Source organism: Pelecanus crispus, chromosome 2 (assembly GCF_030463565.1).
Source record: "Pelecanus crispus isolate bPelCri1 chromosome 2, bPelCri1.pri, whole genome shotgun sequence".
In the NCBI taxonomy this organism is placed as follows: Eukaryota; Metazoa; Chordata; class Aves; order Pelecaniformes; family Pelecanidae; genus Pelecanus; species Pelecanus crispus.
In genome coordinates, this window is record NC_134644.1 from 141,287,442 (window position 1) to 141,314,521 (window position 27,080).

The window sequence follows — 27,080 nt, forward strand, 5'->3', positions numbered from 1 at the left end:
TGTAATAAACCATTTAATAAAAGTAGATCAAAGATATTGGATCAGTTGTTACCATACTATTTTTGGGACTGACTATTGATAGCCAATCAAGAACACAGCCATCATAAAGTGATTTACTCAATTTAACTGTATAAGTTTTTGAGAATTTGATTTAAGAGCCAAAAAAGGATGCAATGTATTTTTGTGTTAATGAGACACTTCTGGGTAAGACTTCCTATTAATAAAGGACTGCAATTTTGAAAAAAACAATAAATCTTTTAAAAGCAGGTCAGAGAATAAATGGATGAAGTGTTAAAACAGGGAATAATAAAAACATTGCAAAGCCAACAAGAGAAAGCAAGTAGTAATAGTATAAAACCAGAAGAGTTACTTATTTTTTTAATATGTCTACATGCACATAGATGTGTTTGGTCTTTTTTCTGTGTGGTAGTGAGCTGTTAGTGAGGTTTGGTACCCACTTTGACCACACCAAACAAAGAAGAGTGGTAAGTCCCAAAGACAGCATGTTGTGAGTAAACAGTTTTCTCCAGTGTCTCCAACTCAGAAGAATGTGGTTACCTTGGGCAGCTGCCACACTCCAATGTATGATGGACCGCGTCCCTCAGCTCTATAGGGAAGAACTGGGAGGTGGTCATACATATGTCACTGAAGATCACAAACATATAGCTGACTGAGAAAATGAGTTCAGTCATCTCATGAAGATCCGGAAGGTGCACTGTATTTGCACAGGAAGTGGTTATATCTCCTATAGGAACATGTTGACTATGGAGTATCTATCTGCCTACCAGATGGATCACTTAAAGCTTATGGTCTATCGATAAAAGAGCAATTCTGACTTAGAGAAAGAGTGTGTCCTGTTATGGTGGCTGAATATGATGAAAACTATTAATAATCTCCTGAGATGACAATTCCTCTTACACCTTTCCTTTCTGCAGTGGAACATCACACTGGGAATTCAAATTTAAAATATTCAAATTTAAAATTATTCTTTAGACATGACAAGGATGACTTTCCCACTAAATCCATCTACTACCTAAGCTGGTAATGGCAGAAGCTTTTACAACAAGCTTGAGAAAATCCACAAAATGGGTTAAAACTTACTGGGCATCTTCTCTGTCTGAGGGTTCTCTATCTTTGAGGGGCATGAAGTTCGGAAGTGGCAGGCTGATAGACTCTAGATCTACGATGGAATGACTTGACAACATAGGGGTACCAAACTGGGATCAAATAGTCTGAGAGAGTAGAAAAGCTGGTGAACTCCTTTCTTTTCTTTCCTTCAGAGAGGCAAGCTGGCACTGATACTCAGTAAAAACCTAAGACCAGTAAAGACATACATTACAACAAATTACAGAGTCTCCAAAACCATCTTTAAGCTGTCTGTTTACAATAATTTCTGAATTTTTCCATTAATCTCTGCAACATAATATTCATGTACAGTATAAAAACAAATCAACCCCATATCAAGCATGCAATTCTGTCATTTCAATTTTATATTTCAGTGGCTGAAGACTGTGTACCTCTGAGCCACATTTAGGACATGTAAAATACATATCAAATAAATAGTTACTTTTAATACAGTAGTAACAAAAAACATGCGAACAGCCTATGGTATGAGGCATGGTAGGCCATTCCCCACATAGTGAACATTCCTTGCAATGAGCTGCTAATGTGTTTTCACTATTGGAAAGATTTGCAATAGGCAAACACAAAGAAGAAATTTTAAGTTTTAGTTTCTGTACATTAATAAGTGGTAGCAGATAGATCAGAAATTCAGCAAAGCCATGCCATAAGAGCTCCCTGTTCATGTATTCAAATCCTACCTGACGAACACTTTGTGGCTTGCAAAAAACTGACCTAATTCCTAGAATGCGTTCTGTAAGCGTTGCATATGTTCCTTTCTGAAGAAAAATCAGAAAATTTAGAAGTCCACAAAGTTTAAGAAGTCCAGCTCCAAAGTTAATATAACGCTTAATTTTGTAGAAAGATTGCAGTTGACGATTGCTAAATAAATCATAACATCTTTCTTCCAACCATCTTCCACCAACAGTGAAAACAAGATACCATAACTTCTGGTGTTTGCTCAGAGGTTGGTATTTCTCTGTCTGAGATAAATTATTCTTGTACTGAATATTCAGAATAGCCTGTCCCACAGTTGCATTCTTGGAATAGATAGTGAATCTCCATAATATAAGCCATAAAACCACTTTTACTTCTGGTTCGAAATGCGCCAACACCCCTGGTTTAAATCCATGAAAACAGCTGGTAAACTGCGACCACACTAGTTGTTCCAGGGCTTTGTTTAGTTCAAGAGCATCAAGCTGACTTATTCTGAGCACAGGGTTCACAGTCTTTTCGTTTCCAATGCTGGAGGCCATTTCTTCACGAAAAAATGTTCTAGGAATAAATACAAATAGATTTTAGTATAACGGAGCATTTCCTATTTTTATTCTTATTAAAGATAGCAAAGTTGTAACAAACCAGCAGTAAACAAGAAATAACAAAAAAGCATCTTCAGAATGCTATGTTAATATGCTATTAATAGGCTACAAGTCCTTTCAGGAAGCTTTACATTAACAGTATAAAATTTCATCTCAAAAGAAGTTATATTGGACTATTTCTCACAAACTGTAACACTTGTATTTGATTACAGAGAAGCGTTTAGCACCTTCCAGATATTTAGAAGACTCCACAGATTTAATATTTCACTGTATAAATAAAAAAAAATTACTGGGCATAACTGTAATATTCAATTGGACCTTAAAATAGAAGATCAGAAACCAGAAAAACTTGGTTTATAACTATATGGTGTTTTATGGAGAAACAGGGAAAATGAATTAACCAAAAATCTAGAAGAGAACAGTGGGGTGGATAGAAAATATTGCCTTGTGAATACTTCAGCAGCTGCAGGTGAAAGTAAAATCTTAGAAATACTGACAAATTTAAGGATTACATACAGAAAGATATGGATGAAAATTAAGGTGGGGATGATAAAACTTGCTAAATAAAGGCAGTGATTTGTTTAGTTTAGAGAAGAACCATTATATGAGATTAAAGAAATATTCAGCATTCACACATAAATTATCATACAGTACATTACTGGAGCCTGCATATATTTTCTAGAGTCTTTTGACAGGTGCAGAATTGTGCTACTTGTCGTATAACAAATTTCCCGGCAAGATGATTAATGTATACTAGCAACTTCAACAAATGTATACTCTTCTTGTTCAAGCATTACAGAGTAAAATAAAAATATTTGTTAAAATTGCTTGGTTTAAACATTATTGTATCTGGAATTCTGTGACTAAGAAAATAAATGCAATAAATTGCAAGAGCAAAACATGGATAACGCCTCAGTAATTCAAAATTGTGGGGTAACTGATTTTTGGTTCCTTTTGTTCACATTAAAAACCCAAAATGATTTAGGAGAAGTGGTATATTTCAGATAGTATGCAAAATATTTCACTTTCTAAACCAAATTCTTTGCATAACGGACAAACAAGGGTCAACAGCCTTTTGGAGAAAGTACAGAAGAAGGTACTTCAAATCCTTATTTGTAAGAGGAAAACCTGCTATAACACAAGACTGCTTTGAATAAAACGTGCTGTATAGGATCCTATAGAGGAATGGTTACTAATGACGCTAAGAATACTAAAAAAAAAAAATCCTCTAAACCAATAAATGTTTGCTGAAACAGAGTGCACCAGAAGTTTTAAAACCCAGTATAAAACATTACTTGTAGCATTCCTACTGTTTTCTATACCTACCATTCATCATGTCTGTAAGGCCAATATCACGCAAAGCTAACAGGAAACATGATTTTGTTCTTAATGTATACTGTACAATAGTATTTTCCAATTAACTAAGACTGCCTACATGGGTAGGGCATACAGTAGCTCCCCCTCAGTTTCTTTCAAGTCCTCCTTCCTCATTAGCAAGCAAAATATGGCTGAAGACAGTATAAGGCCACCGCCTCTGGGCAAACAGTGATGGGGTTCATTGCATCAACCCACACTGGCCTGACAAGCCAGTATACAGAATCACAGAATCATTTAGGTTGGAAAAGACCTATAAGATAATCAAGTCCAACCATTAACCTAACATTACCAAGTCCACCACTAAACCAGTTAAGGGTAGAGTCATAATTAATTTCATGTTTCCTGCCTTGATGGCTGGATTATTTTTTAATGAAAGTAAAACCAGAACAGAATCATTAAGGTTGTAAAGGACCTCTAAGACCATCAGTCCAACCATCAACCCAACACCACCATGCCCACTAAACCATGTCCCAAAGTGCCATGTCCACATGTTTTTTGAACACAAAAGGCAATACAAGGGCATACCAAGGCAGTATAGCCAATCCTGTCCCACTCACGCTTCTGTTGATTTTGTAGCAAGCACCAAGGCACAGGAAGTGTGGCTGGAAAGCATTACCCCGTATCATCCCAGTAACTTACCTCCTCCACTTTGCGATTAAAGTATCAATTCAACCCCTACTGGATCTTGCTGTATCACTTCAAAAACTCCAGCTCTAATGACTATCCACCCTCTTACCCCTCATCTCCTCATCCCCCTACCATATTAGGAACCACAGCCCCTGATAACCGTCTGCTCTGGAACCTGTCACTCTGGTTTAGTGCTATTCACTCATAACCCCCAGAAGTCTAGTGTCTTCTTCACTTCTGGTAAACCTCAGTCCCTTCTGCTCACTTCACTCCATTCTACTCATTTCAGTTACCCTCCTACTAGTGTTCTACACAATTCCCAATACACAAAATCCCCTTTCAAAATCCTAACGTTATTCGAAAGGGGTATCTTAAACCCCTTCCTTGATCCATCTACTAAGACTATTTTCCAACATCAGTTCAACCATCTTTTCCAGCTGTCTTCCCAGGTGCTATGAGAAATTACTTTTGTAGATATCTTTATTTATAAGGTAGGCTAAATCTGTGCAGAATTCCACCCCCTCCCCCCCCCCCCCCCCCCCCTTCCCATATAGCCAGATTATCTAAAGAAACCTCGGCAAGTGAGCAATAGGTCATCAGGAACCTTCTGAAGTCCAAGGAAAATTTGTCAAATACACAGGATTATGATGGATCATGAAATATGCAAGAAAATCCATGGATCAGACTTGGAGCTGACTGACTGCACAGCTGGTTTGTACAAAAGAACTTGGGGATTCTGGTAGGCAGCAAGCTGAACACAAGTCACCAGTGCATCCATGTGGCAGTAATGCCTACTGGAGTGCATTAGCATGCGCACAGCTAGCAGACTGAAGGGTATGCTTATTCCCTTCTACTTGGCATTGGTGAGTCTACACCTGAGATACTATGTGAAGTTTTGCCTCTTTTCTATCAATAGTACAAAAGAAATGTCAACAAAGTGAAAAGAGTCCAGCCGCTAATATCATCATGGAGCTCCAACACCTGACATATGAGAGCTTGAAGAAACTCAGATTGTTCAACTTGAAGATAAGGCAGCTAAGAAATGATCTAATAGTAATCTTCCAATACCTAAAGGTTACAGAGAAAATTAAGTCAAACCTTTCTGTGAGGTGTAGTGAAAGAAAGAGAGGCAACTGGTTTTAAGTTGCTACATAAGAATTTCCAGTTGGACATATGGAAACTGGAACAGTTTGCGTACAGGGATTGTGAAGTCTCCATCCCCAGAGATTCTTAAAACTTGACCAAATTATGCCCTAAGCTACCTGTCCTAGCATTGAATTTACCCCCAGTTTTCACAGGAGGACGGACTAGATGTTGTAAAAATCTTCCCCGAACCTTCCCAAAAATTTGTGCATGCCTTATTATAGAACCTAATTGATTTGAGACAATACATTTTTTTTCATGTCCATGACCCTTTATAGAACTTTATTTGAAGGAAATAACTTCAGTGAACCTGAAAACAGGAACCACTTTTGAACCAACAAGTCCAACCACTGTTTGTTAACCTTCAAAATTCTGCAAAATGCAATGTCTCCTTTTTAAAAAAAATTAGAATCAACACTATATATACTGTTTAACTGTGACATATTTAATGTCTCTTCCTGAATTACCAACTAGCAGCTTCATTCAACTCTGAAGTAATTTTTATACAAACTATATGGAAATGGAAGAATATCAGACAAAAAGATAAGCAACTAATAATAAAGATGTACTCCTTTAAAATCCTTTAAATTACGCTTATAATATTGCTATGTAAACAAACCTTTCTTTTTGATGAACAATTAGGTAAGCATTCTCAATCTAAGCAATAAAACTGCACCCTGGTCTTAAGTTCTTTGTTGCTAAGATCACTGAAAGTTTGCCATAGGCCATGGCTGTTAACTGGACCCTGCAAGTTACTTAAAGATTGTATCCATATAGCTTTGATTTTAACGTGTAAGCACATTTTGGTGTGCATACTGCTACGTACAGGCTGAAGTGTTCTGCTATACGCTATGCTTGCTTCCAAACCAATTCAAGGTTTTACTGTACTTATAGGGTAGATAGTTACTTCCCATAGACAAACATTAAAAGGGAACGTTTGAAATCTGTATTTCCTATGAAAAATGTCTGCAAATGTCCTAATGATCTGGATAACAGCAACTATTTCTTTGACAGAAGAGGCCTCTATTTTGCTATAGTAGAGAATTGTCATATTCTTTATCTGTGGTGTCCATTTGTTTTCCATTTTAAAATGACTTCCTCTATACAAAATCTTTTCATAAACTTGTTACATTTTTCAGTTTGTACTGTTTTCACAAACAGTGGTCCTAGAGTAGGAATAAATAAGAAATATTCTGGTTTAAAACTAGATAATAAGCACAGCTTTTAAGTGTCAAGACATTTAAGTTTAGGTTTTTTATGTTATTTTTGCACTCTATATTCTGCTGAGGTACACAGACTATAAAGAGAATGTTGTTTTTCCTCCATGTTTCTGCATTAAATTCTACTTGTCACGTCCTTACTGTTTTAACTCTCTTATTTGGTATATTTTAAATTATTTAAAACTTAAGAACTCAGAACTGTAGACCCAGTAATGAAAGAGACAAATATCAATGCTCAGTTAAGGATGCCATTAGGCTTAGCTTGTATGATCAGAATTGAACAGTCAAAAATCAGGTGAAGATACATAATAAACTCTATGTACGATTAACTTGTTGCATAAATATACTTTGAGACAAAACACTGAAGACTACTACTTGAAAGGTTCTCCCTTGATTTTAAACTGTACCAGTTATTGCATAGAAAAAAAATAAAAAATTGCCTCCCTGAAAAAAAAAAAAACCACGGAACATTTCTTTCTTAAATAACCTACAGTTTGTCTAGCTTTTTGTTTTGGGTTTTTTTTTGTTGTTTTTTTTTTTTTTAAAAACTAAACAAATGAACAATCCCACTTCTACAGTACGCTGTGCAACAAAAAAACATAATTACTGTATATCACCAGGGAAAGAGGAGTTTTTTCTCTTATATGCTAGTACTGTTATTGAGCACTGTACAGATTATGAATTAATATATTTTATTTGGAAACATGTTATTGACAGAAATCTATCAATAGTAATGCGAGTATTGTCAACAGACTGTCAATATTAATGTAATTATGATTAAGGGGATAACATGGATTTTAGCTATAATACCAAGTAACATCTCCTGCATTGCTTCTATCAATATAAGCATTATTATTGACCTGTTCTGAGACTATCAGTATGAGATGTATTACCATCAGGCATATTTGTCAATGCATTCTGCCCACAAAAATTCTACATGTAAATTTACAAGTCTGTAAACTTTGTCTGCAGAAATACACAAATCCACGTAACCTCTAGGGTGCCATTTTTTCCACATGGCTATTCCACTGGGGATGAGTAATCAAGGGTTTTTTACTGTCTATTTTTTCCACAGGGCTATTCCACTGGGGATGAGTAATCAAGGGGTTTCTACTGTCTCAGTGCTACTGCAATTGCATTCCCTGCTTTTCTAGCATAATAATTGTTAGAAGACAGACAGACATATATAATACACAGAAGCTTCAAAATATTTTTAAGTATGATTTGTCAAAACACATTTTGGGAAGCCAAATACAGATGTATTTTATTAAGTCAAAAATGAACTTTGTTCCTTACTCCTCTAACTTAAAATTGCATTTAGGATGCAAGAAGTAACACTTCCATTCACTTCACCGAGTTCATGATTTAACTGTTTTAGATAATCTCTTCTGTGCAGCCAAAACACGTAGTCTGAGCACTGCACTCATGTAAAGACAGCATGGACCACAAGAGACCACCTAACCCTAACTCAGCATGAATGCAGGCTTAAGAATATCTCGACAGACATTTAACTACCAAGAAAGCCAATTCTACAATTTCTCTAGGTAGTCTGTTCCAGTGACTTCTCTCATATTCAATCTAAAGCATCCTTGTCACAAATAAAGATAGTTTTTATTCCACAGGAGAAAACAGTAAGAACAATGGAGAAGAATTTCCAGTTTCCCTGCATCTTCTCAAGAAGAAAAAGCAGTGATGAGAACAACTATATATAGATTTGCCAAACTAGACAATGTCCTCTTTCTTACAACATGCCTGGTATGATACTCCAACAACAACAACAAAAAAATTTCTCCAGCAGCATAGTTAGTATTTACTTCGAGGTCTACTATATCTTCAGATCTTTTTCTGTAATATTTCTGTCTGAAAAATTATTTCCTGTTTCATATTCATGTATTTGAGTTTTCCCTCTTAAATTCAGTGCTTTGTACTTGCCTGCATTGCTTTTCATCTTGTTGATTTCAGAGATTCAAGATTATTTTGGAATCAGACCTTATGTTCAAAACACAGAAAAAACACCCTCAAAACTTTCAACCCCTCTTCAGCTTGGTATCATCAGTAACTTTTATAAGTGTGTGTTCTCTTCGATCATCCAAATCATTAATGCCTTTTCATCTTGACAGGGTACTATAGATAATTACTCTGTAAAGGCAATTTTTCAACTTGATGCTGATAATATCAGCATCTAATGGAGATAGTATTGATATTACATTTTGCTAGCTTGCTTATGTAGGGAAAAAGACTTTATTAAAATCAAGCTATATTGTACCTAAAGTTTTCCTCTTTCTTATTAAGCTTGTCATCCTCTCTAAAAGGAGAAACAGACTGAGGTTTCTTATGAACAGATCATGTCAAACCATACTGGCTATTTTACAATCTCTCTTCTGCATATTTCTAGATACAAATTAATTGCTAAACTATTTACTCCTGAATCTTTATTTGGAATTGAAACTGAGAGCTTCAATAATTCTCTTAACAAAAGAATAAAGAGACACTGAGACACAAACCCTTTTTGTCAGCTATTTTCACCCTCTGGGACACTAAATAAATAAATAAAATCAGTGGTGCTTAATTCCTCAGTCATTCTAGGATGAATTTTGTTAGGATTTGCTACTTGAGCACATCTATATTAAGATTCCTTAGGCTATTCTTTCTGTGCTTTGGTTCCACTCTTATTTCCTGTCTAAGATTAATTTTATTAATTAGCAGGTCACAATATATCTCTTTTATAAAGTATGAAGTAAAAAATCAGTCTTTGAAAATCTGTTACTTACTCTCCTTTCTTATTCAACAACAGATCTAAGTAATGGACCTATCCTCTTGGGCCTCCTCTTAGATTTTTTGAGACCCTTTCATTGATTCTTTTCTTGTGGTTTGTAAATTGAAACTTATTTTATTCTTTAGAGTCACTCATTTTATTCTTACATTCCTATGCTATTCCTTTACATTCATCCGTAATCATGTTGCATTATTTTTGCCTGGACAACTCTTCTGATTTCCAAGCCACTGAAGAATTCTTGATACATAAAATCTCTTTAACATTCATTATCATTATTTTAGTTTATTATTATAAACTATCTCAACACAAAGAAATGACAAGGTATGCACAAAATAGAACAGATTTTTTTTAGCCATTTCAACAGACTAGATTCTGCCAAGTCCCAGCACTGAGAACTATGGCCCAGGCAGGGGGAAGTAGTTTGTGGTGGTCATGCTAGGAATCATACCCTCTCTGGAGAAAATATCACTAACACACAGTTCCTCTTTACTTCTGGAGCTACAATGCATTCAGTATTGTGTGTTCAGTGTTGCCATACTGCGTATGTGTGAAAGACAGAGAGAGAACAAGCCATATCTTTGGTTTATGATACCTCCTTTTATGTTCACAAAGTTAGGATATCAACAGATAGCAATGAAATCTATCTTTCCACCCGTCACAAGAATGCTGAAGGTTTGGGGTTTTTTTTGTGAAAATGTATTCCACTTAACTGCTCTTTTCAGTTACTCTCAATCGCAGAGGATATTTTAGATGTCAATTTGAAATCAACAAACTTTAAAGATGAGAAATCAAATGATATGTATCCAGTTAATTTTAAGATCTTCCTTTACATCAACTCTTATAATAAAACACAGAACCTGGACCCCAGCTGCTCAAAACCTCATGTTTTACCATTAATTCTCATCTCTTTCTTGCTCATCAAGTCTAGAGAGAAATATCCTCAGATCAAAGTCTAACTGGGAGCCCCAACTGCATTGTCTCTTAATCACTGTAAAATTAACTTATCACTATATCATTACCTCAAATAACCTTACAAAAGATTGATTTTGTATTACTGTCTGGATTTCTATAGACTTCAGCTAAATACCTATCATTTTGTAAAGAACATAAACTAATTCTTAAACCATTTGGAATAACTACTAACACTAATTGAAAAAACAGTAATACACTACAATCACAGAAAATATTATTTATTTCTTCTATTCCAGGGAGGCAGGACTATTTTTCAAAATAGACAAAGTAAAGGAAAGCACTGAATGACTGTGTGACAAGTCAATCCCATAGATGAAATTAAGATTTTCACTAGGGAGGCTGAGTGAGCAACTAGTAACAAATCCCAGAATCCTGAATGCTACAGCTACACTTAATGTCAGAAGACCAAGTACAAGACAAAGACAGATTCAAATCACAGGTTCCTTTTCCAACTTTAAGTCAGTAATCTTTGATTTCATAAAATGGGATACAAGAGATTAGCCACTGCTGAATGCCTGGAGACAGCAAGAAAACATAACAATAGCTCATTGATTTATCTTTCATAAACTACCTGCCAGAGTCAAAATATTAGGACTTCAAATTACAAAATCAAAACCAGCTCAGAAGAGCCAGAATTGATACAACAGTAATGAAGAGCAGTAAGAAAGTGCTGCACTGTTAGAAGCTGTACATCAGTCATTTCTGTCAGTATTTGATGGAAACTGAAAATCCTGTGTCAATGTCATGCATTCTCTCATTGAATGTTAGCAACCGAGACTGTTGGCCTCTGTTAAAGATACTCCGAATGCTAAGAGATCCCACTGACTTCAGAAAAAATGGTAATCAGTCATCACTCTTAAAAGACAGATTATTAGATGCAAACAACTAGATCTGATGGACTAATTACTGCATAACTAATATTTAAGATACTACCTTTTAAAATTTGTGATATTAAATTTAAGGCTACAAAACCTCAAACTACATTTGTATTCCCTGTAGTATAAAGACCATAGATAGAATCATCCTACCAACTTTTTGGATATGGCCCTAATTTTCATTTATTAGAATAAATAGGAAGGTAAGCATGTAACAAGTCACATGTTCAATCACTGTTCTTCTTTATCCCATATCCCATTCCTTTTCTTCCCCCATCTTATTTCCTTTTTTGGTCATCCCTCTCCTTAGTATGTCAAATCGCAAACTCATCTCTAAAGGGATGTTTCAATTCCACTTGTAAATTCCCCTTCTCTGCTGTACTAAATGAAATCTAGCTGCTGTTCCTTTTAATTAAATCAGTGATAAAAGAACCCAAAAGCTCAACAAAACAAAGCTGCATCGTAACTTGAGGCTTTCCAAAAAGCGCAGTTCAAAAAAAACCCCTTGAACACCAAGATGAAGAGCTAAAATATATGCCCAATATACAATATTGACTCTCTCTCTTTGGAACTAGGTAATGGGACTTACCTGGAGACATGCCCTTCTGTTGCTAAATTAAAACGGTGAAGGGTTTTGTTGGAGTAGTTTGACAGAGTAGAGATTGTGATGGTTAACTAGGAAGGAACAGCCCATTGCAAGGAAGGGTCAACATCTCTGACTAAACTAGTATTAGGACGTATAAGCACATGGGAAAGAGAAAGATCCCTTGTGCTACAAATGTAGGTCTCAACTGTTGATGATCACATCAGCAGATGATAGGGAAACCCTTGTGTTTTGAGAGATTTTGGTTATGATGAGGATATGAGGTTCTGGTATAAGAATGGATAACTGAAAGTTATATTGCCTTGCATGTGTAAAAGTGAGAAGGATGTAAAGCTCAGTAGATGTGCCATCCTTTGTGTTAAGCAGGTGAAACATTGCACTGTGGTAGAGGTATGCAGTTCCTTTTCAGAACAGTTCAAAGACGGAACACAATGCATGGTTGTGAGCACACTGTGGGCAGTTGTAGCCATAACTCTTCATTTGCTGGTTACTGTTACTTAACTGGAAAGTTGGCCTTATGCCTCATGACATATGTAATACTTGCTTTTCACCGTTGTAAGGGCACTATATCTCACATAGCCTTATTTGTCAAGCACAGTGTCAGTCCCAACTTTATGCCCCTCCTTACCTTTCTTCCATTTGAAACTACCTAAAAAAAAGTCATCTAACTTAAATTCCCATTTCACAGCTCTGTGTTTCTGTTCTGCTTCTACCTGTCTGATCCATATGAATGGATCACCAGACAGATATCGAGATGCCAGGATGAAGATTAAGAAGATACGTAGAAGGGATTCAGAAGCAATGCCTGTTCTATATACTCAGATACAATTTACCACAGATGACAGAACCCTGGAATTTTGCATTAAACACCTTAGCCTCATCATTTGTGAAACACAGTCATCGCCCAGATTTTATTCCAGCTTTCTTCCTTTTTACATATATATGCATACCAACTGCACAGTCATGAATATGCAGTGATATGCAAGCATAACAATGCTGATCCAAATACCGCACTGCAGGAACATAACGTCCTTTAACCTTTTATTAGAAATACTTATTAGATAAGAAAGGTAAAATCTGTTCTAAATACATAGCTAACTCATAATTAACCTCTGTCCACATCTGTACCAAAAGGAGGACTGTATGTAAAACCAGTGTTGTTAACAGACTGTATATTTATGGCATGTTAAAGCCAAGACGGCCCTGCATCAACAAAAAGACAAGCCTGTTCACTACCAGTTTTAAGTTTTGGCCTTGTATTATATGGCATAACTTAGGAATAATTGCATCTAATTACGGTAGAAGGATAAAGAACAGTACTTTACCCAACATATGTGTCTCATTTTTCAGGCTTATGTTCTATAGAAACACAAGCTGATGTGATTTCTGACAGCTACAGTCACTCCCTCCCATCTTATTTCAACTGTGTATTGCCACCTTTTCTTACAGACTAGTGCCAATACTCATTTGACCCTCTACTGAACTGTTCTTGTATGTTAAACTGGCAGAAAACAAACCTGTTTATTTTTCTGCAGATTTAGTACACAAACAGGTCAGCACAGCATCAGGTAAGATGCATGCAGTACCAGTAAGAAGAGCATCAGGGCCAGGAAAAACAGGTAGTCATGAAACTGGCTGCCTTTGAATCTCAGCATCATACTCTTATATCTGCCACCAGTCAATAGCAAGATAGAAAACCAAGCCTTTCATTTGACTAGATGACTTTCTTATGGTCTTCAAACCCAACATGCTGAGTGTGCAAGAATAACATCACAACACTGCAAATATGAATAATGAAACTTTTTCCTTTCTTTCAAAAATGAAAAGAAAAAAAAAGGAAGAATTATATGTACAAGTTCACTGTAGAATTCATGCAGACTTGCAGGTGAGAGGCTACTCTGTTCAAACGAGTAACACTATGCATTTCCTCCCCACTCTTACCTTTTTGGTATAACTGTACTTTGAAATGTTTGGCATACATAGTGACTAATAGGGATGCTTGGAAAATTAGATGTGTTCAGTGTCCCCAAATCTTGACAGTTTTATTACTTGGTAATTACGGTAACTTTAAGCACATGAGGGAAGACTGATACGCTTTCACCACACTCTCTTCAATCCTGTAACTTCATTAGCATTTAGAATCCACTGGCACAGTTGCACACACATATTATAAGCAACAGTTTAGAAGAGGGATAATAATTTTCTTACTAGGCAGCCTGAGCTGTACACTGTGACAGCTTCTACAATCCCTCTGCAATTCCAACATGAATTCCCCTTCATGATTTAGTTATGCCCCACAGTGTCATGGCCCTATATTAATTTCCTTTCCAGGAAAAGTTCCTTTCTCCTTACTAGCCCCCTCTTGCGATAGCTCCTGTCAGCTCCTCTGCTTATAGAATTAATAATATTATTTTTTAATAATATTATTTTTGAATGTATTTTTCAAGTTCTCTCAGAATTTAAATTCGGATTATTTCCTTTCTTTTCCAACCCACTGCCAATATTAGCAAAAACAGAGACGGGGAGAAAAGCAGTGGCAGAGACAGCATTTTTAGAGAGGTAGTTCCCAGGCAGCCACTGATACAAACACAATAAAAATTAGGAGTGTTTCAACTTACCTCTAAAGGCCAAAAACCTCCACAGGCCCTCTCTTGCAGGGAAAGGAGGAAATGCCCAGACCCAGTCACAGTCAGCCTTGAATCACGAGTTGCACTACTGCTATAATTCCTCTCTCTTCCCATATCACGTATTTGTCCCCTTTTTCCTCCATCTCAAATATTTTTTATTTCTCTTAATTTTTATCCTTTCTTCCTCTGAAAAATCTACATTTAGTTTCCTTTCGAAAACAGTCTGAAATAATCTCAGACTTCCAAATTTCTTGCATTCCACTTCCAAACCAAAAAAAAGCACCTACCACCATCTCAGAGAGGCACATTACAAAAAGGATAGCATCCTTTCTGTTCTCCTTCTCCTGAAGATTTTTGTAAAGTTTAGATGTGAACTAACAATGCTTGTAGATGTAGGTCAGATACATGGCTGCCCGAACCATTTAGCTCATCTGAGAAGACGCAGGACAGAGCCTGCTACCTTCTCTGTCCATGTACAGCACAATCTGACTCATGAGCCTGCAGCTTTTTATCAGAACATACTTTTTTTTTTTTTTTTAATTTGCCGCTTTTAACTTTACTACTCAAAGAGTACAGGGAGTGCTGTGGAGTCGCTGGTGTTGAGAGCATACTAGCTAGTTAAAATGAAGAGTTGTAGCATCACACCTTTTCTCTTCCCCCTTCACTGGTCTATGTGAAAAAGTATATATTCTATTAGGTCTCAAAAGGGAAAAAGCCAACCCACCCCCCCCCAAAAAAAAACCTAAACCAAAACCAACAACAAAAACCCTCAAAACAGCATAAGCAGCCTGCTTGAAAACAGCATACTGAAGTAACCTGTGGCAGTCCAAGAGATGTAACAAGTTGTAGGGGCTGGCATCGTTAACTGCAGCAGCAATACAGCGAGTTTGAGTCTATTCCTGTTTTCAGTCATACACACCTTACCATAATTTAGGTTGGAAATTTAAATTTGCTCTCTACATGCTCTAAAAAAACTATGTGAATTCAGATGTTGTTCCTGGAAACTTAACATTTGGAAACCAGACCTTGCTAGGGAGAAATTTACATTAGGGTATTCTAGTGAAAGACTGATTTTAATTGATGAAATTATCATCTTCTAACTGCACACACTACACACAAGTACAAATACATCCTTTTCATATTTTATATCTTACCAGTTGTTCAGCTTAGTATATACTAAACATATGTATAAGGCTAATATATTTGTAGAGAGTTAAGTGTACTTAGGATGTGAAGGACCAACAGACACTTTACAATACTTGTAGCATGGAGTTGGTTGCGATTTAAAGACAAATATGCCCCTCATGAAGCTTGCTGGCAAAGGTGTCTTTTTTTGCAGTCATTCTCAAGTAGTACAAAGCAGTTTCCCTCTCTGAATTTCCTAAAGTATGTGTGTGAAAGTCCACTGGTGGGTTGCCAAATACTGCTTGTGTATTTACTGCAAGCTAAGGGGGGCGAGGGAAGAGAAAACTTCAGGCTTGACTGCTACCCCCTCCCTTTTTATTTTTTATAAATGTGGTAACAGGGACAAGTAGAAAGCGATCAGCATGTTTATTGTACGTTTATGAAGACAAATCCCCACCTGATCAAGCAGGGCCATCTGGAGCCAGTTGCCCAGGTCCATGTCCAGATGGCTTTTGAATATCTCCAAGGAGGGAGGATCCACAACCTCTCTGTGCAACCTGTGCCAATGCTCAGTCACCCTCACAGTAAAAAAGTGTTTCCTTATGTTTAGGCAGAGCTTCCTGTGTTTCAGTGTATGCTCACTGCCTCTGCCCTGTCATTGGGCACCACTGAGAAGAGCCTGGCTCCATCCTCTTTGCACATTTATATACATTAGTATGATCCCCCCTAAGCCTTTGCTTCTCCAGGCTGAACAGTCCCAGCTCTCTCAGCCTTACCTCCCAGGAGTCATGCTCTAGTGCCTTAATTATCTTTGTGGCCCTTTGTTGGACTTTCCAGTATGTCCAAGCCTTCCCTATACTGTGGAGGCCAGAACTGGACACAGTACTCCAGACTTGGCCTCACCACTGCTGAGGAGAGTGAGAGGATCCTCGACCACCTCCCTTGATCTGCTGGCAACACTCCTCCTAAAGCAGCCCAGGATACCATTAGCCTTCTTCGCCACAAGGGCATATTGCTGGCTCATTTTGAACCTGGTGTCCACCAGGACCCCCAGGGCCTTTTCTGCAAAGCTGCTTTCCAGATGGTTGCCACCCAGCAGATACCAGGGTATAGGGCTGATCCTCTCCCTAGGTGCAAGAGTTTGCACTTTCCCTTCTTGAACTTCATGAGGTTCCTGTCAGCCTATTTCTCCAGCCTGTAAAGGTCCCTCTGGATGGCAGCATGACCCTCTGACCTATCAGCCACTTCTCCTAGTTTTGCGTCATCAGCAAACTTGCTGAGGGTACATTCTGCCCCATCATCCAGATCATTAACGAAGATGTTAAATGGGATCGGACTCAGTGTTGACCCCTGGGGTACACCACTAGTTACTGGCCTCCTCTGCACCACCGATCACCACCCGCCGGGCCCAACTGTTCAGCAAGTTTTATATTGACGTTGCTGTCTGCTCACCTAGCCCATACTTCATCAGCTTCTCTATGAGGATGTCACAGGAGACAGTGTTGAAAGCCTTACTGAAACAATATCTATTGCCCTCCCCTTGCCTACCAAGTCAGTCATTTCACTGTAGAAAGTTACCAGATTGGTCAAGCATGACTTCCCCTTGGTGAATCCATGCTGACTACTTCTGATCACTTTTTTGTCTTTAATGTGCCTGGAAATGGTTTCCAGTATTAGCTGCTCCATCACCTTCCATCCTTCTCAGGGATGCAGGTGAGGCTGATCAGCCTGTTGTTCCCTGGGTACTCCTTCTTGCCCTTTTGAACACAGGAGTGATACTGGCTTCCCTCCAGTCTTCAGGTACTACTCCCAGCTCCATGATCAATCAAATATTATCAGGCTCACCCTCACAGTGATATCAGTCAGGTCCCTCAGCACTCATGGCTGCATCCCATCCATGCCCAGAGCCTTATATATCATAGAATCATAGAATGCTTTGGGTTGGAAGGGACCTTTAGAGGTCATCTAGCCCAACCCCCCTGCAGTGAGCAGGGACAGCTTTAACCAGATCAGGTTGCTCAGAGCCCCAGCCAACCTGACCTTCAATGTTGCCAGGGATGGGACCTCCACCACCTCTCTGGGCAACCTGTTCCAGTGCTTCACCACCCTCATTGTAAAAAACTTGTTTCTAATGTCTAGTCTAAATCTATTCTTCTTTAGTTTAAATCCGTTATTCCTTGTCCTGTCACAACAGGCCTTGCTAAAAAGATTCTCCCCATCTTTCCTGTAGGCCCCCTTTAAGTACTGGAAGGTTGCAATAAGGTCTCCTCGCAGCCTTCTCTTCTCCAGGCTGAACAGCCCCAACTCTCTCAGCCTGGCCTCATAGGAGAGGTGCTCCAGCCCTCGGATCGTTTTGGTGGCCCTCCTCTGGACCCGCTCCAACAGGTCCATGTCCTTCTTGTGCTGAGGGCCCCACAGCTGGATGCAGTACTCCAGGTGAAGTCTTACCAGAGCAGAGTAGAGGGGCAGAGTCACCTCCCTCGACCTGCTGGCCACGCTTCTTTTGATGCAGCCCAGGATACGGTCCAGTTAAGTATGTCCAGTTAAATATTCTCTGACGTAAACCTCTTCCATCAAATGTACATCTTCCCTGCTCCAGACTTTCCCCTGGGTTCTACAATTGCTGAAGGTCTTTGCTAGTAGAGACAGAGGCAAATAAAGCCTTCAGTATCTCAGCCTTTTACACATCTTGTGTCACCAAAGCCCCTATCCCATTCATCAGTGAGCCTACATTTTCCCTAGTCACCCTTCTACCACTGACATACTTACAGAAGCACTTCTTGTTGTCTTTGACATCCCTCACCAGATACAGCTCCAGGCAGGCTTTGACTTTCCTAATCACACCTCTGCATGCTCAGACACTGCCTCTATATTCCTCCCAGGTTACCTGTGCCAGCTTCTGCATGCCTCCTTCTTATGTCAATGAGTTTTGTGATGAAATCCTTGCTCATCCATGCCGGGCTGCTGGCATTTTTGCCTGACTTCCTACTCGTTGGGATGGACTGCTCTTGAGCTCTGAGGAGGTGATCCTTGAATATCAATCAGCTTTCCTGCACCCCTCCAGGGCCTTATCCTGTGGGACTCTTCCAAGCAGATCCCCAAAGAGGCCAGAGTCTGCTCTCCTGAAGTCCAGGGCTGTGATCTTGCTTTCTAATACTTAAACCAGGCTTTCAGAGAAAGCAGGCACTAATATCAGTAACCAACTGAATAAGAAATAGATTACATTACTTTCTGCCAGGGACCATACAGCTTAAAGGCAACATGAACTAAACTGGAACAAACATGCTGAACTTCTTTTTTTATAAATTATTATCTAGAGAGTCTTCAAAAAAATTCTCTGCCCCAAAATCATTACATGTCTAAAAAGTTTTAGAAGTCAGGTACTAAAAATAATGTAATATATCTTATTCTTCAGTTAGACTGACTTTAATCCCGAATGAGCTTATTGGTAATATATGAAAAACATTTCTTATTAAATACAGTGCTATCTTTCATTTCAAAAGCTTATTCATGTTTGTTTGTTATTATTATCTTATTTTTATTATTTTAGCACACCATGCTTACCGGCTAATTTAATGATGTCTTATTTATGCCTAAAAAACTTATCAGTTAGCGTTAGCTGGACCAAATTTTTTTTTAGATCTTCTTGATTCCTGTTGTCACTAAATAAGCACAGAAATTACAAGTGCAACAGTGCTGTGGGGTTTTTCTTTTGGTTTGGTTTTGTTTTTTAAGAATAGACCATTGTAACCAATAAAGAAATAAAGCACATAGGTAATAAGGTACTTGCATTATAACCTCAAATTGTTGACTGATTTGTCTACTGTTTAATTTGCCACTACTTTTCCTTCAGACATCTGTTCATCTCCTCCGTTCTTTCTTTCCCCCTACTCTCTGAATCTCATAGCATTGAAATGACTTTCACATGTTTAAAAAAATAGGAAAAGGACATTCCCACTGTCTCCCATTTCGAATATGTAATTAAATGTGTTTTTTTTCTGAAAGACCATGTGCTTCATTACTATACCCAGATATATGTGAATCCTGGATTTGGACATCACTCCCTATTCCTTGATTATTTACATCTTGAGAAGTCACTCATTTTATAATATATTTTTTTGTATTGATAGCCATAAATTTGTTTCCTTCCTTCCCAAATATTCTCTGGGTAGCAGTCTAGCAATTTTCAGAACTGTCACTTTAAAAGACTATAGAAGATTAAACACAAGAGAAGATCAAATGTCTGTCTTGACTTGCACCACACATTTGATGTCAAAGCACAAATGGAGGTCCTCAGATTAGTAACAGTGTCAAAAACTATCAGAGTACAGAAATTACCTTTCCCATTCTATTCTATGAAGTGTCTAACAAAGTCTTTATATACTATCAATACCTGTTTGCAAGTTTTAATTGAGTTTTATTTAGTCCATCGCAAGAACATTTGCTTCCTACATGTCCTGAATCACAGTAAGCATCAAAATCTTTCTGTGAGTCATTACCTTCTCTAATAAAAGAAATGATACCTACAGTCTCGGGATAGAGGAATAATAAAATAATCTAATAGGAGAGAAACACACAGAGCTCTCAAACAAACAAACAAAAAAACTACCTTCCAAACCTAAATGCTCTCCTTGCACAAAACAGACATTCATATATCTAGCTTAATCCTTAATAATCCACCAACATGAACTGGGGTATACCATTCCAGTTACCTGACAGCCTTTTAATCAGTATATGGATTTATAATGCATCTGAAGGCCCATTACCTGAGAAATTAAACTTTTTTAAAAATAAATTCAGAGGATGGTATTTTATACGCTTGTACTGCTGTATTAAGAGTTCTAAGGGTAGCTATGAGAGACTTAAGCATGAGCTGATTCAGATACATGTAAGTTCACCGCTATTACTTTACAATTTTCAACATTTCTAGCGTGTAAAAGATACTTTGGCACTCATTCAAAGAGATGTCTAATTTTAATTATTTACTCAATTATATCAACTTCAAAAGTTTCACTAAACCTTTAATGGGAAGCAGTTTCCTTCATTTGGTAAAAAGGATGATCTCAACAAATAAAAAACTGCAAGTTCAAACCAAGGGAGGCCTAGAAGTTAAAAGGACTTACAAACTGAGGCAAAACTCTAAGCAAAGAGTTATTTCAGCTGCCTTGCCCCCAGATTAATCCAATTTCAGTATGCTCTGTACTCAATATATGTACTCAATTCTTACTCGAAAAAACAGTAAATATATATACACATATATTTAAAAAAACCAATGTGATATAAATTGTAACTTATAAAAATACCCAAACAGCCCACCTCTTTCACCCTCCCACAATACAACCCAGACTGGTAGGCAAGAAAGAGGATGTAAATACAAGATCCTTGCAAAACCTTGATAGACAAATGGCTTTAAATGTATTCCACTTTCCAATTCACTGACTCTATCCATTACTTAACAATATAGAGAACACTATGAGCATCATGGCAATTAAAGTGTAAATGCATAAGCTATTAAAATACTAAGATTTTTTAAAATAAAAAATAATAATGCTGCTTTCTGAAGAGTATGTTTGCACAGGCAGACATAAACTTCTGATAATTTTTAGCAATAAAAGTAGTATCTAATTTACTGAAAAGAAGACAAAGTATTTTCAAAACATTACTTCAGTGTATAGGATAGAAAAATATTGGAAGGATTTTCCTTACAGAAAACTGAAATTAGTTTGAACTAGCCTATTCACGGTGTAATCTCTTATGCACAGCACTGTGTTTTCTCCATATACATCACCACAGATACAAGTGGTGAACTGTTCTCTCCAAAGAAGTGTTCATGGAGAATATAACCTTTTAATTCCAAAAAAGTATTCTTACTAGCAACTAGTTAGAACATTAGGAACCGCAGTCAGTGTTCCAATACTGACATGATCATCTATTTCCATAGTAAATTCCATAAGAATTAAAATGTGTCCCTCCAATACTCTTGACATTATGTGCCCTACTAGTCTCTTCCATTTCTACCAAAAAAAAACCCAAAAACCCAAAAAACCCCCAACAAAACCCAAACAACCCTTTCAAAGAGTTCATTTATATATCTTATAGGTGTGAAGTCATCACTCTAACTCCAGATCAGGTAACAGAAATGAAAGACTTTACACAGTATGAACAAACTTAAACAAAAGAATGCAGAGGTGTGAATTGTTACTTCCCTTAACAGTTTATTTGCTACCCTAATTCATGTCCCAGCAATTACAATTTAAGCTCTTTTCCTACTAATCACTTCATTAGGTAAACTAGTGATGATGGACATCCAGGAAGTGAAAAACAAACTGCTAATGAGTAGAAACTGAAACATAAAGAGGAAAAAATGTTTGTAGAAGAAAGCACTGATAAAATAGATCATAATAAAGAATACAAATAGTAATAGCCTTAAAGTGAACACTTTATCAGCAACTTGTTGCTGAACTATGTATTAATAATGGCTCCAAAGAAGTTACACAAGAATTCACTAACTTCCAGTAAAATCAAAGAAATGGCTAAATATTTTGGAATTGGATTTTACTACAAACTTACCATATTTCACCTTTGACCCTGATGAACACTTCCCTCACACTGACAGATGAAAGATAATACAAGAAATATACTTAGGGTTTGAAAGTAATATACACTGCTTGGTCTTCAGTGTGGACTACATCATAAGCAGAATTCATCCCTCTGCCAAAACACGTTGGCCATTCAGACTAAATCTACCTTAATTTTGTGGCAAACTAATGGTTTGTTACTTACATGTACAGGCTGCACAAAACTCAATTAACAGAAAGTAGAAAGGAGCCACTGCCACCTTTAGCAGATGGTATCTATAGGACACGTCACCTATAGCAGATGGTATCTGTAGGACACCTTGTCACCTATAGCAGGCAGTATCTGTAGGACACCTTGTCACCTATAGCAGGCAGTATCTGTAGGACACCTTGTCACCTATAGCAGGCGGTATCTGTAGGACACCTTGTCACCTATAGCAGGCAGTATCTGTAGGACACCTTGTCACCTATAGCAGGCGGTATCTGTAGGACACCTTGTCACCTATAGCAGGCAGTATCTGTAGGACACCTTGTCACCTATAGCAGGTAGTATCTGTAGGACACCTTGTCACCTATAGCAGGCAATATCTGTAGGACACCTTGTCACCTATAGCAGGCAATCACAGGAAAGACCTTTGGAGGTCTAAATGGTTCACTCTCAACTGACATCAAAATAACAATTCAGATTAAAATATCCGTCTGCCAGAACATTATGCCCTTTCCTCTCTATGGAACACGTTACCAGGCTCCATCCTTTCTTACCTTACACCCTGGGCCTAGCTGGAAACTTTGCAGTCTTTGCATACTGAGGCACGCAACAGGAGACAGTGCGTCAGCGGCACTCATGAAGCAGAGCCGCCCGGAGCGAGCGTGAGGAGGAGCACAAACTTTTATAGACAGGGCCCGGAGGAGCCTCCGGGGCTGACCCAGAGGCTGCCCCGCCGGCCCCGCAGGCCCGCCGCCGCGCCCCAGCCCGCCGCCCCGAGCTCCCGCGGGAGCTGCCTGGCGGGGCTCCGCCGAGGGCCGCGACTCCGGCGGCAGCGCCGCCCGCCGCAGCCCGGCTGGCCAGGGAGGCCGGCGGCACCCCGCCTCGGCCCGCCCCGCGCCCCGACTGACCTGCGCCGCCGCCGCCGGCACTCTGCAGGCCTACGGGCGCGACATCTGCCTCGAGGTTCCTAGCGAAGGCCTACGCGGACGGAGCCTCCCCGGGCCGCCCCGGGGACTCGCCCCTCCGCCACCCGGCTGCCGCCCCCGGCCCACGGGCACCAGCCCACTAGCAGGCCCCGCCGGGTCATAGAGCCAGCTCCCGCCGCCTAGAGCGGCTGCAGCACAGACAATAGATACCGCAGGTAACAGCCTAGAGTGGCTCTGCAGGAAGTACTCTGGGAGAGGGAGATGACGCGCTAGAAGGGCTCCGGGGATGGTATCCGTGCCAGGGTGAACGCCGGGGCGGTTTGACTGACAGGCCACAGAGCAAATCAGTGGCTCGGGATGAGCTGAGGAGCCAATGGGGGAGGTGGGAGGAGGGGCGGCTCCAGGGCCGAGCGTGGGGGAGCGGGCCGCCGGGCAGCGGCTGCCTGCCAGGCCCTGCGAGCGGCCCAGTGGAAGCGGAGCTTGCGGGTTCGCTGTCTTCGGCCCGGCAGGCGCCCGCAGCGGCCTCTGCTCGCCCTGGCTGCCCGTGCGGCGGCGGATGGGTCGGGGGGAAGGTGGTCACCGAGGCCAGGCTGCTTGGAGTCGGGAGCAGCCTGGGGTGCAGCCGCGGCCCGTGGGGGGCGAGGGCTTGTGTAGCATTTACTGACAGGATTCACAGGGCTGTGAGAGGAGAAACTGAACAGACTAGGGAGGAAGTATCGCAACAGCCTGTAAGTACTGCAGGCAGGTATTTCTCCAGCAGCTTTACACCGGCTCTACTTGATGGGCGGTTGATCGCTTGGTTACTGGCGGTGGTGACAGCCAAGTCCTCCCTCATGGGTAAAGTGTTTTAGGTGATGCAGAAGGTATTATTTGAACATATTACACACTTAATTGAGGAAAACTGCCTTCGAAGTTGGGTGTTACGGTTCTAGAAAGCAAATTAAAGGAAACACTCTATAATGTGACTCTCTGAGTGGATTGAGAAGAATCTACATTGTTTATTAAACACAAAAATTAAAAGATACTCAAATAGTGGCTTACTTACTTCCAAACAACAACTATTTTTAGTTTTGGTGTATTCATGAATACAGATTCACAGGTGATGTTAAAGGCCCCAGTTCTTCAGGTACCTTGCTGAGGTTATCTGTGCTAAGGAGGCTGTGGGGGGATTCCATGGGCACGTATTGATGGATTCGATACCATTTTTTTCTACCTCACAGCTAAGAAATTAGGGAGCACTGTGGACTACTTGTGGTGTCACAAAACAGGATACAGCCCTGTATGAATATTACAATCTTGAACGGTTTTGTTGGATATTTACATGTCATTTTTCACAATGGTAAAGCATCTTCAAAACAGATGCCTAATTTTGTTAACAAGTAATTCCTCTTTTAGAAGAATTGTTCAAAGTGAATAAGGCTAATTCACATGGCTGATTTCACAAAACAGGGATTAGATCTTTTATACGAAAACTGCATTTTAAGCAAAATGAGGTAACATTATCTTTTGAGCTAGGACAACTCTCTTGTTTCACAGTAAGACATGTAGTGGAAAGCTTATGACCGCTAATAAAGGAAAAGCAAATCACCCCCAAATGATTACTCTACCACATACACCAAGGTATTTGGAGCGATTTTTGCTTTGTTTTTGAAACAAAACCATGCCATCATTTATTTCTGCTGAGGCGTAATTAATTTAATTGAATCACGGAAATAATCTTCATTATCATTTATTTATCATTGCATATTTGAATTAGAAACAAACGCTTCCTTGTGCAGGGCACTGTAAAGAGCTATATCAGTGTTTAAAAATCTTGTGAAGTGAGACCCTGTGTGACGTGGGCATACCAGAGAGAGGCAATAGAGGACCTGCAACTTCAAGATTAAAGCAATGTGCTCTTTCTCAGTGGGGCTGATACTGTTGTGACTGTCTCTGGGAGCCATGCCTTCTAGGTGAGAGGTTGTTCTCCAGCCTCTTGCTTGTGTTTTGACCTGACACTCCAGGTACAGCTGACCATCTATGTCTGTCGCATGAGGTCTCTGCACAAAAGCTTGCCATGCTAAGTTGTCAATGCTTGGAATACTTACAGACCCAGTAACAGGAAGTGTAATCAGGGAGTGCTGCACAAGTCTCACATGCAGAATAAATTTTGACATGAGTTCTGGAAGATGAGTTTCAGAATAGTTCACGAGTAACTGTTGATGAAGCCACTTTTCCTCATTCACTTCAGTTCCTGAAAGAAACAGTAAACACATAGGGGTAGTTAATATCTGAAGTTTGTCCTCATTTCTGTACTCATCTGACACTCGCATTTCCTCCTGCTGTTCTTTCTGCTCTGTTCATATGGAGATCATCTGGCCCCCGTGCTGCTGAGAAATCTCTCCTCTAGGACTCAGTGTGGAGGAAGATAGGAAATTTGTTGCTGATCAGATCGGTTTTACAGACTGGATAGCCTTAGCTTTTTCTAAACTGGAAAAGAGCGTGCTTGCTTAACCTATACTACAGTGGTGAAAAGGGGAGTTTTCAGATACGCAGAATGAACCGGGTAGCAAACTAAGGTTGCCTTCCTCTTTGAAAAGCTTTCAACACCCCTTCCTCCCTGCAAGCAGTGCTTGAATTGTTGTGGTTTGCTGGTGATTCAATAATCAAAATCTTATTTGTAGTGTCTTTGTAGCAGACTGCACAGATTAGGAATTTAGTCACTGCAGTTAATGTTCTTCCTGAAGTGGAAAACCACAACTAAGGGACTGAAATATGAAGAAAGAGTGGGGGATGGAAGAAAAATGAAAAGCTAGAGCATACCTTTGTCCAAGGTTTTCATTCATGTCTAACCTTCCCTGTCATTTCTATCCTAATTCTTTCAGGAGATGATAGAAAAATGTCCTCTCTGACTACAGAAAAGCTCTCAAATTTCTATGCCACTACTTGAAATGTGGTGATGCTTTTAAAGCAGACATTTTCCATGGCCTTAACTGCTCACAGGTCTGTCCTAAAACCAAAGTAGCCACTGTGCATACCTAGTAAGTACTGTTCATAAACATTTTTGTAATGTTTGACCTTAAGAGTGACCTGAAGATTAATGGATATGTTGTATCAGTTTTAATGGGCCTCTTCTCCCTTGGATGCACACATGTGACTCCCATTAGCCTTAATGGGAGTTATATGTGTGCCTAGAGGTTAGACAAGATCTCTAAAGGTGCTGTTGTGCTCTGTTGTATTAATGATCTCATAATTGCTGAGGTGCTGCACCTTTGCATTGAAAGCAAACTAATTAAATCAGTCTAGTATAAGTTGGTATACTAGCGTACCTGGCATGCATGTGTATTTTCCTTGAGTCCCCTCAGTACACAGAGGTAGAGGCCAAATCAAATGTGGAATTTAAATTTTAACTGTGACTTGGCTTCCTTTTTAAATATTTTTTTAATCCAAAATTATTTAATGAATTTGATTCCTAAGAAAGATGATTGCTCGTGCCAATACAGAGGAAGAAGATGCGGTGTTTTATTTTATCATTAAAGCGTGTATTGAGAAAAGGAACTGAATTGCTTCTTATTTTTGATGTTCCAAATCATGCACTTTGAAAA

At 39.1% G+C, this 27,080-nt stretch overlaps 1 protein-coding gene across 1 annotated transcript; it reads right to left on the minus strand.

Annotated features, from left to right (window-relative positions):
* Positions 1-1,460: 1,460 nt before the first annotated feature.
* Positions 1,461-23,268, minus strand: PEX2 (peroxisomal biogenesis factor 2). Its single transcript, XM_075706418.1, has 2 exons — positions 23,125-23,268; positions 1,461-2,394 (listed from the first exon to the last, which is right to left on the minus strand). Exon 2 carries the CDS (start codon positions 2,373-2,375, stop codon positions 1,461-1,463), a length of 915 nt encoding a protein of 304 aa, XP_075562533.1. The 5' UTR covers positions 2,376-2,394; positions 23,125-23,268.
* Between the last annotated feature and the right edge of the window lie 3,812 nt (positions 23,269-27,080).

Excerpts from the sequence above, each read along its gene's own strand:
- PEX2 (XM_075706418.1), bottom strand. The coding sequence starts at position 2,375 with ATGGCCTCCAGCATTGGAAACGAAAAGACTGTGAACCCTGTGCTCAGA.